An 18,202-nucleotide genomic window follows, 5' to 3' on the forward strand; every position below is an offset into this window, starting at 1 on the left:
GTGCCACAGAGTAATTTCAGTTGCATGTTTATTTTAATGCAGCAGGTTAGGCTGGGTATAAACTATGATGATAACTTTTTCTCTTGATAATTTCATCAGTCTACCCTCACATTTACAATAGGATAAGTCTTAAATTTACTTTGTCAGCAATGTGTGCTCAGAAGTAATGTTTATAGAACAGTAAATAGGAGTTTAAAAAACAGTTTGTGGCCAATATAAATAAAATACATTTTTTGTGTCTTTTAGGCCTTGAAAGAAAGCTTCCTAAAGGCCATTGGAGTTGGAATTGGCTTTAACTTACAAAGAATTGAATTTAATGTGTCTCCATTGCAACTGGAAATAGGGAAGGTGTATAAGGAGACAAAAATGCTTCTGGATGGAGAAAAAGAAGAGGAGTGGACATTTGAGGTAAAGAACATGTTTTCACTAGTGATAGGCAGTCTCAACTCCTTATGGTTGCATTGCATGTTTGATTTTTTTTAATTTTTTTTTTAATTGCAGCTTCACATCTTTATTCTGTATAACCCCATTGAGCTTATATTAATCAAAACTTAGGATACAAATCTGCAGCATTTTAAAGGGTTTTTTTATGATTGCAAGGACACCCCAGAGATGGATTCATTGTAATGTCTTTTTATTTTTTCTGTGCCTGACCTATATTTCCTGCACTCTGAGAAGGAAGTTTACAGAAATATATTCAGACCTGATTTCTTGAACAGATCTAAGATTTTAAAGTTCTTCAGTTGCTCTAGAATTGTTGGTCTCAGTAGTCTGAGTCTTGGGGTTTGGGGTTTTGTTTTCGTTTTTCAAAGTTACTGAGGCTTACCACTAAAACATCTAACCTTTCAGATTTGGTAAGAAATTACCAGTATCATCTCACGTAGTTTAAAGGATATAGGGACATAGTTTACCTGTGGACCTGGCAGTGCTGGGTTAACAGTTGGACTTTAAAGACAGTTAAAAGTGTTTTCCAGCCTAAATTATTCTGATTCATAATGATCTTAAGTTATTTAATTACAAAAAAAAAAAGCTTTAAAAAAATTAATCACAATCCCATTTCTCTACACCCAGAGGCATGTTTACTCAACCACTTTAAACAAAGCAAAAAATGGAATAAACTGTCAAGTGCACTTTTCAGTAAGATTATCCAGTTTCGAATACATATTTGCATTTTGAAAGTACCTATATAGTTGGAGACAACTGTTCCAGTAGAGCTATCTAAATTACAAATTTCTGCTGTATGCTTATTTTCTTTAGTATATAAATATGTACCCAGTGCATGTATTATGAAAGAATGAATGTTCCAGTAATGTTTAACTTCAGAGTATAAGCTTCTTTCTTCACAGTTCATTTCTTCATTCAGCATTCCTATCCACTTTTGGTTTTGTGTTACTTTGCAAGTCTATGCATACTAAATCAGTCCTCTTACTCAATTCCTATATAGTATACAATGTCAGTATGTCATGAAATTCACTAGTTGGAATTACACTGGCAAAGGAAGTTCTTGGGAAATCCTGTGACACATCTTGTACCAGAATGCTTTCTGTACTACTCTGTACCATGGGCAAGGGAACATCTGCCTGTCTTCATTGAATTCTAGAACTCCTCATTTTGGTCTTTGATGTGCCTGTGGGTGATTGACAGAAATAGCCTGAAGATGATGATGTAGATAGCTCCCTGTAATACTTAAATGCTTTTTAATTGTTTGGATTTTCTTATTACTTAGCAATTACTGCTAAAAGATTTGTGCAGTTTTTGTCTCAGGAATGTCACCACTTCCACACTTGCCCTCCTGCTTCCCATGAGTACAGCATTATAATGAGGCAAATTCTTGTATTTCAAAGGAAGGGCTTAATGTCAAGCTTCCTTTAAATACAAGCTCAACTGGGATGGATGTAATTTCATTTAAATATCAACATTCATTAAAATTAAATAAATAAAATGTTTTTCAGTTACCAGTATCCAGAGAGCCTAAAATCAAGCATTGCTTTACTTTGTTGTCTCTTGCCAAGTTTCTTTAAATTTTGTGTCCGTTTTCTTACTTAGAAAAGTCTTTTTTTGTCTCATCAGATTTTTGAAATAACTTTTTAGCTGAAAACACTAATTTTGAGAAATCTGAAAGAGTCACCCAAGAGCACACATTAAGTCAGCTGTAAGACTACATATTACTGATGCAGTCTTTTCCTTAGGGTCCCTGTTGTTCCAAGTTTACTTGAAGGAGCTTTCTCTATCAAATAAAAAAATATAATTATCTCACTTTTACATTTCAGAGCTGCCTTTATCTTTATATTATTTCACTAAGATATAGTGAGAGGAAATGATCAAAGGGAGCAAGACTGTTTAAAATTCAATTATCACATATTTTTGATTGATTCATTTTAGTCTTAAAGAGAACCTAATTTACTAAAAATGGAAGGGAGAAATAAAGGGGATTTTATCCATTAAAATGATACAAAATATTCTGAAACTTTCTTCAGAAAATACCATGTAATATGAAAAAGATAACTTTAAATTCATGAAGACCAGGAAAATATCCACCACTTTATACTTGTCATGACTAAAAGGTCAAGAGAAATACTAATGAATCAGAACAAATCAAAGTTGACAGTATTTGGACACCCTATAACTGTTCAGAGTCAGAGCAAAGCCAATTCAAATTGGAGAAAGAATTTTCTGTGAACAGTGCAAAAAGGTTTCTCTTATTTCATTGTAAATACCAAATTAACTACTTTGTTAAGTCGTTGATTGTGGTTCTTTTACTGAGGGTTTAGTTTTGCTCGAGGTATCTTTGCCCTGATTCACTCCCCACATTTTTTGGCTTGAATGGAAGACAGTTGATCAGAAACAGCCTCTTAGTTGATCTTGATGGATGGATCTAGCTTTAAGGTCTTGTTTTCGTATATTACTCTAGAGTTTGTTACACAGATTCCTTTCAGCTGTTTTGGAAGGAGTTGCAGGGAAAAAAGCTTAATTGAAAAGCATCAATTTAATTTTGAGATATGTCTGCTGTATGTGTTGAATATGCTTTATTCATATAGACAGTATACTCCTCATTTTAAGAAGGTAACTTGGTTTAGTAATAACTAAAAGACAGCTAGCCCAGTGAAGAGTGATAACAGTATTTTGTTAGGGTGTTGATTTAGGATGGAGTCGTTATGATGATGATGACTGTTATTATTTTTCTGGGTAATTCTATATGCTCCATTTACTTCCTTTGAAGAAAATAAACTTGGACAATTGTCCTAGTTTCATCTCTGGTACAGTTAATTTTCTTCTTAATAGCTGGCATAGTGCTGTCTTTTGAATGTAGGATGAGACTAGTGCTGTTAACACACTGAAATAAAGTCAAGGACTTCAGCTTCTCATAGTGCCTTGCCAGTGAGGTATGAGCTGCCTACTACTCTGACAAGAATGAAGTAGTAATTCATTCTAGTAAAAATGAAAGAAGCTGATTGAAAACAGTTATGACAAGTTCTATCATTTAAGAAGATCAATGTAGGTTTAGAAGATAGATTTGTGGCAGATCTTATATATGGAAAAATATATTGGTGCTAGAACTATATTGGCACAGGAACAGAGAACACCCAGAGAACTTGTGGGTGTTCCATCCGTGGAAATGTGTAAGGCTAGATTGGATGGGGGCCTGAGCAACCTAATCTAGTGGACTGGGACACTTTCCAAGGCAGGGGGATTGGAATGACATGATCTTTGAGGTCCCTTCCAATGTAAGTTATTCTATGAGATTACGAAAAATAAATTCCTAGTTAGTAATTTGCAAAATGTTAAATGTATTCCTGACCCTTTCTTTAATGGTCTCAAGTATATACAATTGATCAGGAAGAATAACTGGATAACACTTACTGAAATAGATATTAAAGAAGAATCATAAATAAGACATTTCTGTTTTCATACCTGTCTCGATTTTGGATGCAATTATTTTATATAGGAAGCACATGATTTATCCTAAACTTCACTATGGGATTAAGAATCACCTGGGAGGACTGCTGTTGCACAAATAACTTTTTGTATTTTTTCACAACAAATATTTCCTTAGTTTGTTTATATGCAAATAGATTACTTCCAGAACATGAATTTCAATGAGAGATTGCCTGGGTCAATTTGAAACATATTTAGTAATTGCCGGTGTGCTACTGTGATTGGCATCTTTCACCCTCAGTAAGAGAAGTTAATCCTGTTGCATTGTCAGGAATAAGTAAGACTAGAAACTTTTATTTCTAAGACTAGCTAATCCAACTGGATTCGCTAATCAGTCAGTTCTGCTGGCTGGGAAGGTACAGATTCATCCTAAGCTGTCTGAGTTGTTGAGTGAATTCATAATGATTTGAATTCCAGACACATCATTCTGCCGAGTCTTTGAAATGAGATCATTGTAAATCTCTGTGTGCTCTAGTAACACTTTTGTTCTGTGCAGACAAAAACAGTCCATTGTATGTTTTCTGGTTTATAGAGAGGAATCTTAACAAAAACAAGCTCTCTACCCTGAAGGAATTCTATACGATTGTCTTCTTTTTGTTTAATCATCTATTTCCATTTCAGATACTAATTTTATAAGCTGGTATAGCAATACCTCCAGGGAAGCAAGCTGATCCACTGTTTTTTATAGTTTCAGTATGTTTCATTAATTCCATTGCTTAAGGTTTTAGGTGGCCACTATTAAATGCCAGAAAATATGTTCCTTTCTGTATTTCATTTAGATTTGCATAGCTCTCAAACAGCAAAGATAGATGAAGGGTGTAGTTTGTTTTATTGTAAGATGCTGAAAGCTCTCTTTTGACCACAGAGGATACATGAAATAAATGAAATGGAACCTTTTCCATTCACTGTTCATTGGACAGGGTCTCTGCAGGGAAGGTCTGTGTAAACAGTCACTGCCTGTTAAATGCAGCTTTGAACTGAAAAAAATACTATTTTTTATATACTATCTATATAATACGTTTTTAGTTGAACAAACAAACAGTAATATAAGTTGGCTTCATAAAAAGAAAATTCGGTGCTTAAAACTGTTTGCAGACTTCTGATTACAGGTATAAGCCACTGCTGAATGTGCTGTACTGTGCCCTCTGTTCTGATCCGTCTTTGACCTCCTGGATATGCAAAAAAAATGAAGGAAAGGTGGTAAATGAAGCGATTAAAAAGGTGATATAGTAATTTTTCCATATAGAAAAGCACAAACCACTGCCACCCCAGAGCTATAGAAATGGTTTAGCAACACCCGATAAAGCATCTAATATTCATAGTCTTTCTTGTTTTTGAGGAAGTTACAAAAATGTGCACACTGAGTAAAAAGTGGTTGCCTCTGAGATAGCATTCTTTATGCTTGACTACTTGCAGTTTTACATCCTAGTAAAGGAGTGGAAAACCCTGTAAAATATCCCATAAGAAGTACATTTATAGCTCTTGGAGTAGGTTTATTAGTGTTTCTTATATGAAGTAATTTTCTAAATCTAGACAGAATTGAAATATTCATTTTCTTACTAGCACTTTGCAGAAAGGTATGACAACATGAGCTTGATAGGGTTTATTGTAAGTAGGTGAGGGTTCTAAAGTTCACTGCTAAAGCTGCCAAATGGGCACAGTTTAGGTGCTGAAGAGATCAGAGTAAAAGCACAGTTCTAGTTCCTCACCAGCACCTCTCAGCCAAGGCACCCACATTTGCCAGAAACGTCCCCCAGCTTTATGGTTGTACTGGTGCTACACACCACTGGAGCAGCTGCTGCCTTGGCTGAGCTGAGCTGAGCAGCTTGGCACCTTTTTATGTATGTGTGTGTATATATATATATGTATATGTGTATATATATATATATATATATATATACATATGCATACAGGGCTGGTTTGGAATCACAGAAGTGGTATCCTGGCAACTGAAGCCTTTGAAAATCCTGTATAGTAGATGACCTGTAGAAAAGCCTGATGCACACTGTCACCATTGTTCTAAAAGCCATTTTGCTTAGATTAAAAGGGGATAAAAAATGAGGCAAGCAACAACCTGCTAGAGGAAATAGGAGGAGATCAGGGTGCTTTCTTTATATAATATAGTGCAGTTGGAATATTTCCCAAGGAAGCCAAAACTGGAGATTTAGTCTTATGCCCCAGGAAAATATCCCAATGACTTTCTAATTTTCAGATTAATGGCAATATCAAAATTGATCACTTTCCTAGATAAAATTCTTGTTAATCTTGATTTCTCCTTTAGAAAGTGTGCAGAAACTCTGTAAAAACTTTTGAATAAAGAAGCAGGGAAAATTTTATTTCCTCCCTTTAGACATATATATTTTTAAAAAGTTAATGGAATTATGGCGTGGCTATAGAATAAACATTATTCAAGAAACAGTAAAAGTCTTTGGGATTCTTTTTTCTGAAATTTTTTAGGATACATTTTTAGTCTTTCTAGAAGAAAACACTCTCAAAACAAGCGATTATATAGGTGAAAATTATTACTAAATATATAGTTCTACATCTAGAAATGTTGATTGGTATTTACACATAGCACTGCTCAGACTATGTCAGGAATTTAAAGTGCTCTTACATTCTGTCTGAAACCAAGAGGGAGAGAGTCATTGGTTTAGGTTTATACTGGCATCATTGTTTTTCAGAATACCTTTAAAGGTTCACAGCTCATCTCACTGGAAAAGGATACCTAAGATGGGTTATATGGTTTGGGACTTAGAAGGGACTGGTAAAGGAATGCTCAGGTCACAGACTTGAATACAAATATCTACAAATGGATAAGGTGATGGTAACCTATAGTAATCTGTCCTCAGCCCTGTGAACATTTTAATGTGTCTGCATCATTGAGCTCTCCAACAAAACTGCTAAAAAGTACTATTGCTTTTTGAATGTCATTATTTTAAAGTATTTTAAATTATCTTATGCTATTGTTCTGAACCATATTCTAAACACTTACATAGTCTATTCTATACTCTGGAAACAGTAAAGAAAATGCATTTACATTGCCATTTTTCATCGTTACTAGGAAACCCGCTTGGATGACCATCATCATGTTGCAGTGGCACTTGGGAAACAGGAGGGAGCTGTACAGAAGGATTCTGATGTAAGGAATTGTGTAGTAGTTTCATGTCTTGGTGATCACTTGAGTATAAACTCATGCTGTAGCTAAAAGTGTGTCATCTCATATACAGGGCCAAGAAGAAGACTTTACTTAGGCACAGTATTAACCAGAACCAAGCAGTATTGCTGAAGTGTTTCCTCTAGTTCTGTTGTGCCTATTTCAGAAAAAGTCTGTGAAGGAGAAATAGTTTCAGAAGAGAGCAACAGATAATGTCAAGACTGTAATGTATGTATTCAGTGTGTTCATTCAAGAGAAGATTAAGTTATTTTTATCACAGCCTGCTAGTACTCATGTGGGAAAGATGGTTTTCACAGAGGGAAATGGAAACAGTGTACCAATCTGGACTGCTAAACTTGTATGACACCTCACCAAGTTGATTTTAGTGGGGGATTGTCGGTGCATGCATCCCTGAGCAGATACACACTCAAACACCATTATGACAAGACAACCCTTGAGACAAGCAAAAACAACCAACAGATGGGAAGAACAGCAGTGTTAGTCTTCATTCCATGTGGTGTCTCAATTGAGAGAAAGAGAAAAGCTACTTAAAAGCTTTTCATGATGTTCTGTGTAATTTAAAAAAGACCTCAGTTGTGAAAATAGCAATAAAAGTCAAATTTTAGGGACAGGCAGACTGGCAAGTTGTAGCCAAAACAGCCAGACAGTCAGACAAATTAGAGTATGACAAATTGCTAGATTTTTCTCTGGTGTTCTGGTTGCTCACAAGAAAATTGGTTAGTCTTCTGTTATTTAGATGCAAAGATTCTACCAGGAACTAGAAAAAAAAGAAAATTAGTATAGGAATGGATAAAAGCATGAAATGCACACTATCTAGCATGGTAACAAAGTCCATGTTCCTGGATAACAAAGGGAGGCAGACCTTTTAGCTAGTAATGGTTAGGTTGAGAAAAATAGGTATTAAACTCCCTTTGAGGATTTACTTTGTTAAATCAGTGGACAAATATTTTTTCAAAATTATGTGCATTCTTTTTGGTAGGACATACTTAAGTTCCTGGTGGGATTGCACATTATCCTTCTGACAGAAATACTGATAATTCTAAGTCTTAGATGAAAAGAAGGTGGCCGTTATTTTGAAAGATAATTACCAAGTATTCTGCAGGAAGGCAGGATTTTTAAATATAGACCTTCACCATCATGGTCACTTACCTTAAATGTTTTGTAGGAAAAATAGCCATGATATCAAAGGTTATGATGAAAAGTCTTTGCATCAAGAGGAGTCTCGAGGCTTACTTGTCCACTGACCTAAACTTATGATGACCTGAATTTCATTATCTCAGTTCAATGAAGAAAGGTCATTTGAAGCAGAACAAGAGAGCATTCTGAGACTCCTCAGTAAGGAAATTAAGTGAAAATTTATGTACTGTTGCATTGTGCCTTTTTATGCCTCCTAACAGGAACATGGAGAAAATGAAAGTTGCCTTCACTTTTTGTGTGGAAAGAAAAAATTGTTCATTCTAGCTTAACGTGTGTGTAAATGTTACCCAGTTGTTTCAGTATGTCAGTGTTTGTGTCTGTTCCCTCTCTGCAATCACAGGAGTAATTCGTTATGGCCTGCTTGCAGAACATCTATTTTCAGCTTTCTTCACAAAATGATAGCATGTACCTACAATTCCCTGGAAAGACCAATTGTTATGCCAATGAACTGTAATTAAAAATCTCTAGTGTCAAGAATTTTATCAAAATGCTAGTGCCTGCTATATGCTTGAGGAAACAGAACACTTATCTGTGCTCTTAACCTAGATCTAGACATTTATCTGAGCCTAGTCTCAATAAAAGATGGCTGAGTTTAAAATTCTTTATAAATCCTGGGTAGGTTATAAAGTGTCTTCTGTCTACCACTTGCTGTACTTCACAAGAGTTGTGATGTGTTCAGTCAGGACACACCTCCTTCAGACAAGCATGTGCTGAAGTTCAAACTACATCTGTTAACAACTACTTAGCTCGGAGGCTTGATTCATACTCACTATGCATCTGTAATGTCACTTGCATGGCTCTAGGCACCATTCCTGCAGCTTTACCACATCTCCAAATTGTCAGATGAACAGAAATGTTTCAACACCATGTCACTTGTGTAAGGACATAAAGTGAGGTGCATCTCAATCTTTTTCACTTTCAGTCTGCATTGACAGCCAAGAGTTCTTCTGTGTTGTACAACAAGCACAAACCATTTCTTTGTTTCTGCATTATTCCTAATAGTAGCCTACTGCTCACATACTGAAGTGGAGAATTTTTGCTTTTTGCCTGTTTACTGACCTACCTTCATCAATGTGACAGAAAGGGATAACAATATCCTCAAAATTGACCTTGGACTGAGTCACCTCCAGCACTCGGATATAAGCAGGGAAGGGTCTACAAGGCACAATTACAAACAAATTCCCCAAATCTTCTCCTGGAACTCAACGTGCTGGAGTGCCTCTGAAGTGCCTGTACACTAGTGCACTCAGGATGAGGAATAAACATGATGAGTCAGAGATCTGTCTGTGGCTGCAGGGTTCCAAGAGCATGAGATGGTAGAGTTCAGGATCCTGGGGCAGTGAGGAGGGCACATACCCCTTAACATGAGGATAGCAAACTTTCTACTCTTCAAAGGACAGAGAGGGGTCCTGTGGGATAAGGCCTCAGAGGAAAGCTGAGCCCAAGAAAGCTGCTTAACATTAAAGGATCATCTCCTCCACTCTCAAGAGAATTTTATCTCACTGCATAGGAAATCAGACAAAAAGGCCAGAAGGTCTGCATGGCTGAGCAGGGAGCTTCTAGCCGAACTTGGACATAGAAAGGGAAGCATACAGAGGGTGGGAGCAAGAATGGGTAACATGAGAAGGATACAGAAATATTATTTGAGCAGCCAGGGATGAAGTTAGAAAAGCTAAAGCCCAAATAGAATTTAATCTGAACAGGGATGTTCAATGCAACAAGAGGCACTTCTGTAAGTGCCAAGAAGCCAGAGGGAAGGGTTTTGCTGAACAAGACAAAGGTTGAAAGAGGCTGAGGTGCTGAATGCCACCTTTGTGTCAGTATTTATTAGCAAGACTGGCCATCAGGAATCCCAGGTTGCAGGGATTGAAAGAGGAAGGAGCAAGGAAAATGTGTTCTTGGAGGAAGAGGATTAGGTCAAGGAATGCTTGAGCAAACTGGGTGAGTGTAAGTCAGTGAATGTTTATGGGATATAGCTGGCATTGCAAGGCCCTTCTCAATAATCTTTGGTTGATCCTGGGGACTAGGAGAAGGGCCCAAAGACTGGAAGAAAACATGGAAGAAGGAGGACCCAGGCAACTGCAAATCTGACAGCTTTACCAGGATGGTTGGAAAGGTGTTTGGAAAAGTTAATTCTGAGCACCATTTCCAAGCACAGCAAGGACAAAGAAATCATCAGGACCAGTCAGCATAGCTTAGCCAAGAGAAAGTCATGCTTGACCAACTTGGTAAATTTCTGCAATGAAATGACTGGCCTGGTAGATGAGGTTAGAGCAGTGGGCAATTGTCTACCTGTGCCTCAGTACATTCTGTCTCTGGCACTGTCTCTCATAAGATCCTCCTAAAAAAATGCTGAGTACTGGATCAGCAGACAGTGAGGTGTATTGGAAACTGGCTTAACGTTTGGGCCCAGGGTGTGGTGATAGTGCTGCCAAGTGTGGTTGGAGGCCAGTGAGCAGTGCTTGTGCCCAGGGCTCAGTGCAGGGTCCCGTGCTGTGTGGCAGCTTCATTAATGAACTGGATGATGGTGCAGTGCACCCTCAGCAGGTCTGCTGGGGACACCAAACTGGGAGGAGTGGCTGAAACACCAGAGGGTTATAGTGCCACACAGAGAGACCCTGACAGGCTCATCAAAAATGAGTCAGTTTGTCTGATGTACTGAGTAGCACCACTGCAGAGAGCCCTACTGAATTTTATGGAATATTAAACATAAACTCGAGCAAATGCCCATTTAGAAGAATCAGCTATATTTATATTTGATTCATGCAAGCTGTACTGTCTGCCCTGCTGTCTGGAAACAATTACATTTGGAGAGGTATACAGGAGCTGCACAGTAGTGTGCTGAAAAAAAAACAAAATATTTTTCTTCTTTGAAATGTGACTTGTTTTTCTTGGAGTGATGAAAGAAACATGGAGACCATGACACTGTCATCTCTAATATCTCAGTCCACATTTAATTGGATTTAACGTGGGGAATTGCAGGTTGATTGTGATCACTTTAGTTTTTAAGTAGCATTTGTGTCTGAGAGAAGCATGCAAAACATCAGTGACTACTGGTATTAAAAAGAGTACAGATAGGCACACCTCGTGGAATAAATCCTCACACAATTGTCTGAAATAATCATATCTGCTGACGAATGAAGTACATTTTGTTTGATACTGGTCTTTTTCTTTTTTACTGGAATTAAACAGTCATTCTGTCATACTTGCAGCATTCTATAGCCCTTGTGCCATCACTTTTGTGAATTGTGTTTCAACTAAAAACTCATTTTTTCTGTGTGGCCTGTTACATTCTTCTAATAGTTACTGTGTAACCTAAATGAGAGGAAGTGACATTAGTCTCAAATGTAGAATGTTTTCTTTCTTCTTCAGTAAGCAATGATTAGTTTAAACATGGCAGAGGATTTTACAGGAAGAAAATTAATATTTATTGATTCATGTTATGCTAATATGTGTTTTCTTTAGGTCCATTCCATGGAGCCTAACCAACCACAATTTACTTTATTGACTTTTGAAGATTTAGTTGCATCTGGTATTCCAGTCGCACCTGAGGATTCTGCATATTGGGATAATTTCTGTTTAAAGCAGGAGGGTCCAGTGAGGCAGAGCTCACATTCAAGATAAGACTGTGTATAAGAAAAAGAAACTTATCAAAGTTCTTATGCTGTTATCCTGCTTAATTTGAAGTATGGGAATAAGTGCACATATGTAAATGAAATGGATCTTTCCCTGCTTAAGCTGACAACCTGATTTTCATGACACTTCATTGGAATTGTAAGGAAGACATGTTTCCTTACTGAAGGAATTCTGAATGAAAAGCTTAAACCAACATGCCTTTTTGCATCTCCTTGCCTGTGGTTCTTATACTTCAGTAATAATCCAGGCTAGGAACAGAAAACAGTTGTATAATAATGTTATTAGTGAACACATGTTTAGTCTATAAAAATGTGTTTCCATATTTATGTTGAAACTTAAATTATGATACTGCTTTTTCTCTTACAAAAACTATTCATTTATTCTCAGATGGACGAATAAAGTCAGGAAAATTGGTACAAATTCTTAGGCTGTTACTGTGTGGTGAAAGTGTTTGTACATTTGGTGTTGTACACCAGGGCTGAAAAGGTCTTAGTCTCAGTAGTCTTGGAGCTACATGTGTGCAAAATTAATTTGAGACAGGGAATTAACTTACAGATATTTCATAGTCTTTTCACTTATTTTCTTCGTTAATTAAAGCTTCCTGTAGGCAACTTAGTATTTGTCTTTTAACAGTTCTTCTTTGTATTTTGTCCCTCAGCAATACACACAAGCCAAGCAGCAGTTCAGTTTTCCTAGGTTTGCATTTGCGTCAGTCATGGGGGAAAACCCAAATTAAAAAAAGCTATTTACATTTTTCCAAATAGTCTTAACACCCGATGACATTTTACTCTCCTAACAGCAAATGAAGGTTTCTGGAGATCTCTAGATTTTGAGTGCACATCTAGAATATTTTGTCTTCTTTTTCAAAACAAATACTGTTTTGTGCCCTTACTCACTGCTCTTTCTAGAAATCAGAGATACAATGTGGTCCATCTAAATTTAAGAAAACACAGTGAACAGAATGATCTTTGCACAAAGTAATTACCTTCTGTCCTACAGTTAAACATAGATCTTCATTGAATTTGGGGTTGTGTACAACTAGGCTGCACCTTGTCTTCTGGTGTACACCATGGAAAGGAGAATCTACTTGTCGTGTAACCACTGAATCTATGCCTTCTTACAAACATGAAGAAAAGTTAGTGAGAGAGGATCATTTTTACAACTATTTTACAAGCATTTGGAGTTGTGCTGTAGATAATTCTGAATTCAGACACGCTGTTAAACTCTTCTACTTCCAGTGCTGATTAAATATTTTTGTTTCCATTTCTATGACTCTCTTATCCTGCATGCTAATCATAGTTTTTAGTATTTTGCTTTTTTTTTCCTCTCCAGAGCTACAAATCAGTGAAGCAATGACTCTTCCCTCCAGACTCCACAGGGGCTAAAATAGATGTTCAGTAACTTCAAATCTGAAGCTTAAAAAAAAATACAGAATATTTTATATACAAATTCTAGGTCATGTATTCCAGATTGTTTGTCTTATAGAAAAATGAAATTCAATTTGTAATAAATAATTTGCAATCCACAGAGGTCCGGTATATGCCATTCAGTCACTGGACCCATCAATTGCAGCTTTGCCAGTCAGTTTGAAGTTGCCAACTTTTTTGCTTGGACAATTAATTGAACTGCAAATGTGGGATGGATGAGCTGAATAGAGAAATTTTGGATTTAGATTTCTGGGGATAAGAGGGTTAATTTCATATTAGAGATTAATTATTTTTGCATGGAAGCAGTGTCTCAGACCAGAAATTTTCTTCCATTGGAAAGAGTTTTAAAAATATTTATAATATTGTGATTGGAAGTAAGTAAAGGACAAGTCAATTTTCTTAGATTAGAAGTCAGAAAATTATGTTTGGTTTTCTTGCAAGGAATATGATAGTTTTCTATAAAACTATATCTAATGAGAAAGACCTAATAGAGTTTGCTTTGGTTAATTTTCCATTAAATAAAATCTTTGTTTAAAGTTGTTCATGAAGAATTTACTAGAAGACTGCAGTTTCTAACATTGTGATTTTTTCCATGTCTTTTAATTTACACTAAACTGTTTGAAAAGTGAGATTAATCTACTTTTTAATCTTAATAGCAGTAAAGTTAGGTGATGGTAATGCCTTTTGAAGAGCCACTTGAGTCAGGTTGTTTTATGTCAGTGCAAATGGACACAATTGTTACACTTGCTTTTGCCTCAGTGGGAAAGAGCAGCCTGGATCATTATGGAATTTTTGGCTAAAAGCATGCTGCTAAAAGGCCAGCAGGACATCCTGAGTCCTTATGAATGCGAATGATCCTTCTTAAAGTCAGAAGAAAGTTTTTCTGGGTATCTGTGTTGTGTAGACACATTCTGAAATAAGCGTTTCTAGTATGTACAAATAAATTAATGTAATTTTGCAGTTCTAAGATTAATTTCTTTTTTAATTCACCATCACACTTTTTGCTGATAAAAAGATAATTGAGCCCTTTCTCCACACAAGGCCATAGCACTGACTTACTTGCATTTCCATAGAATACAGTCCTAATGGCCACAGAGTCCCACTGCAATTTTAGAGCAGCTCCAGCTTCAAGCTGTCGGCCCAGTCCAGGGTAGGTGAGCTGACCTTTGCTGTCTCCCATCATTCTTCTGTCCCTGTTACATCTAAAGGCCTCAGGGCCTTTAGTTTCCTTCTCCAGAGCTCCGTTCCTTCATCTGTTTAGTTTTCTAGATACTGTCCTCAATGTAACTTATTCTCTCATGCCTGAGAGGGTAAGAAGATGCAAAAACACAAGCTCTGCTCTACATGAGCCTTTCCCAACAGAGGCTGCAGCTGGATAGACTTTTTCCATATTGAACAGCATTGACCCATCCTCCTGTTTCCCAAATTCTCAGATTTAGCTCTTACATTAGATCTGCTGTCCTAGGTGACATATCAACACAGTGTTTCTGAGATATTTCTTAACAGTCTCTGACCAAAAAAAAGTTTTGGTCTTCAGTGAAAAGATTGTTAAAAGTGAATAGATGTGTTTTGGTTCGGACTTGTTCAAAACTTTTGTATCTAACATAAAAAATAGTCAAGTGAATTAGGACCTTCTGGGGTAAAACTGGGTTCAAGGCAGTTAGCAATGATATGACAAGAGACTGGTGCCATTCGATGTGAAAATCTGTAACTTTGAAAAGTGGATCATGTGAGTTCACTCAGCCTTTTACGGAGTCTGTAAACTTACACAAGGTGTAGATTGTTACTGTCTTATGGGATCAAGTCCACTGATGGTAATCAAGTGTGCTCATCTTAGACAAGAAATAAGAGATGCATCAACACAAGTAGTGTATATATATGTTGTTATATGTATGCTCTGGGAAACTTCCAGGCAACAGCTCAACTTTGAACAACCATCTTGACCGAAGACACTGCTATAAGGAGATGATTTGTGAAAAAGTTGAAAAGATGGTTATGCAAGTCAGCATGGAGTGCCCTTTTTTGGAGCTTTACGGGATTATAGTGCTACATTGTACACAGAAGATAAGTGGTTCTTGGCAGAATTGATACAACCTTTTGTAAAGCAGCAATGGAGACTGTCAGCCTTAACTGCTGCCTAATTCTGCAGGTGTACTTCATTATCCTCCAGAATACAGTTAGTTTTGATTACTTCACCCTTTGTAGAAAACTTAAGCATGAAAATAGATTCTGAATTTTCAAGAGAGATAACATTTGAAAAGTGGTTTGTTTTTTTCTAAAAGTATTTTTTTGTAATATGTTATTTTCTTGAGCTGTATATGTGGGTTTTTTTATGGCCAGACACTGTATATGAATCTTGTTTCTTCTAAGATTGGGTATAATTTCTTTACTGCAATAAAAATGTGGACTATTTTGTGTTCGTGTTGTCTATTTGTGGTTATTATTTTATCTTCCTATTACTTAGGTCCAGACATAGGTGAGATTACTGAAACATTCAGGTAGCACTCCTTTGCTATTTTGGAAGCAATTTATGGGACCATGAAATTGTACACTCTTGATGACATCCTTTGGGTGAATCATGAAGCCAAGGTCTGGACCAGTTTTCCACTAGTTAGCTTCTTCCAATTTTAAATTTATAGCATACAACCCAGTTTCTGACAAATGCAGCATAATGTTGGTGCATTCTGTGCTGGGGTGTGTCTCGTCGAAATTGGCACGGTGTGAAGTTCAACTCTTAGGAAGATGCACATTTTCAAATACAAGACTACAGTGCTGCCCAGTGTTGCTTAAAAGAAAATTTCTGAAGATTTGATTTTTAGTTAGGGCATAGAAGACAAAGGTTCTTTGGGTTATAGTAGGAGCTTCTTCACACAGAAAAAAGCTATTTTACTTGCACAAGACTTTTCTTTAAAACATGTGAAGACCTGCTTTGTATTTATAAACAGTAAGAAAATGGGTATTTCAATTGAAATGCTTCTTCTGCTTTCCAATACCTAGAGTACTTCAAAGGTTTGCCAGGATGTTTGTCACATACATCCTAGGGATTTTGTGATGCCTTTTGACTACTGGGGCAGGAACACCAAGGTTCCCAGCATAACCAAGAAGCGATGCCACATCAATAGGCACTGCCAGAACTTGGAAGGACTTAAGGAGCTTTGGTAAATGGTAATGATATACTTACGAATGGCAAAGCTCTAAAGGGGTTGTGTAAGAGTTTTCTTCAGGTTCATACTTTTAAAGTTGTATAAATGTCTCACTTTGGATTTGGTAATTACCTCATAAACTTAGGCATTTAAGTCTAGTCAGACATTCCACAAGAGCACTGAGATTTTCATTGCAAGCTTCCCCTTTTTTTTGTTAAAACACCTGAGTAGGCTGGTACATATTTCTGTCCTGTTTCTCTGTGTGTTGGTGTGCCTCATGCTGTGCCCTTGGTGCCATAGGACCTCTAACACATCCACCTGAGGTACTTTTGCTGCAACAACTTTCAGTGAGGCTACAGTTCCTGCAGGCAAGGTTGTCTTTGAGATGAGAAGAAAATGTGTTGGTACCATTAGCAAACTCTAGTAAATTAATGGAAAATATGAGTAAGGAAATTGCATTTAAATACTTTAATGCTGTAATGCATATAATGAGAAGTAAAAGAAAAGGTATGCTAATGCTTGCTTTTAGCTCACAGAAGTTCTTAGTTTTGTTTTGTTCTAACATCTCAAAGCAGCTGAACTTACTTCAATCCTATTATTTGGGTTTCTGGGGTTTTTTCCCCTCAAGGTTAAATAGTAGCATCTCTATTACAACTTCAAAGTCCCAGTTAAGGTTTCCCAATTGTGGGTTTCTCTTGTCTCTGTAGCTTAATGTTTCTGGACTTGGTTCAGTGTTCTAAAAGATTGCTTTCCTTTAATCATGAAAGAGGCTGAGGTTCACCCAAGTAGCCAGTCACATCCATTTAATCCATGGGAATCTTTATCCAGAGACTGAAACCAGGAGCTTGGCATGCCCTGTTTCACCGGCCTGGTGCTGCTTGAGCAGGCAGTGGTTTCTCTGCTGTTGGGTGTGACACTGCTTTGCTCAGAGGAGGGGAGGACCTGCTCCTGCTGCAGTGGCTCTAAAGCTGCCTCCTGCTTTCTGGAATTACCTCGCTCAGCTGAGTGATAATGCTCCCTGATGTCACTGAATATCAAATTCTCAATGGCGTGACTGCTTTGAATTTTTGTTTTGCAGTATTGGAGCTAAACATTCTGCCCCGTGAATTTGCTACCAGCTGTTTTCACCAATGTTTGCAGGTTTTGCCTTTATATCAATATACTGCTGGTTTTGGCTTTAAGGCATCATAGATAGCAATCTTAATAACTAGTGCAGAAGGGAAATGCAGTAAGACTAGCAAAAAATATAAATAATCTTTATAAACATGATTACAGATTTTGTATGTATCATTGCATGTTGTATGTAGTAAGCTGTATATGTAATATTTTAACAATAATAATAAATGCAGACTTCTATATGTATGCTCACACTGCTTTACATTATCTTATCTTTCAATTAAGCACAGGTCTGTGTTTTCCTCTGCAATTAAATAAGTACACAATTATCTCTACATAGTTGAAAAACTCATTTGTTATTTTTCATCATAGGGGCATTTTGATATATTTAAATGATTCCCTATTAAAACTACCTGGGGTTTGCATTTAAAACAGCACTCAGGCAAGAATCAAAAAATACTGTCTTGAAAATATTTTCTCTTTAAAATGAATACCCTATGTTTTCTCATCTTCAGCAGCAAAGTTTTCAGTAATTTATCACAGCTGCCATCAGGTAAGTGGATTCTCAGTCC

At 36.8% G+C, this 18,202-nt stretch overlaps 1 protein-coding gene across 1 annotated transcript in view; it reads left to right on the forward strand.

Moving 5' to 3' along the window:
• AASDHPPT (aminoadipate-semialdehyde dehydrogenase-phosphopantetheinyl transferase) overlaps positions 1-15,791 on the forward strand; it is a 30,855-nt gene extending 15,064 nt beyond the window's left edge. The window contains exons 4-6 of the mRNA XM_014877672.2: positions 247-408; positions 6,998-7,075; positions 11,774-15,791. Coding sequence (XP_014733158.2) covers positions 247-408; positions 6,998-7,075; positions 11,774-11,932 — 399 coding nt within the window. The 3' untranslated portion in view covers positions 11,933-15,791. The remainder of the gene's footprint in view (positions 1-246; positions 409-6,997; positions 7,076-11,773) is intronic.
• Positions 15,792-18,202: the final 2,411 nt, after the last annotated feature.

This window comes from Sturnus vulgaris, chromosome 2, assembly GCF_052056855.1.
Source record: "Sturnus vulgaris isolate bStuVul1 chromosome 2, bStuVul1.hap1, whole genome shotgun sequence".
Taxonomy (NCBI): Eukaryota; Metazoa; Chordata; class Aves; order Passeriformes; family Sturnidae; genus Sturnus; species Sturnus vulgaris.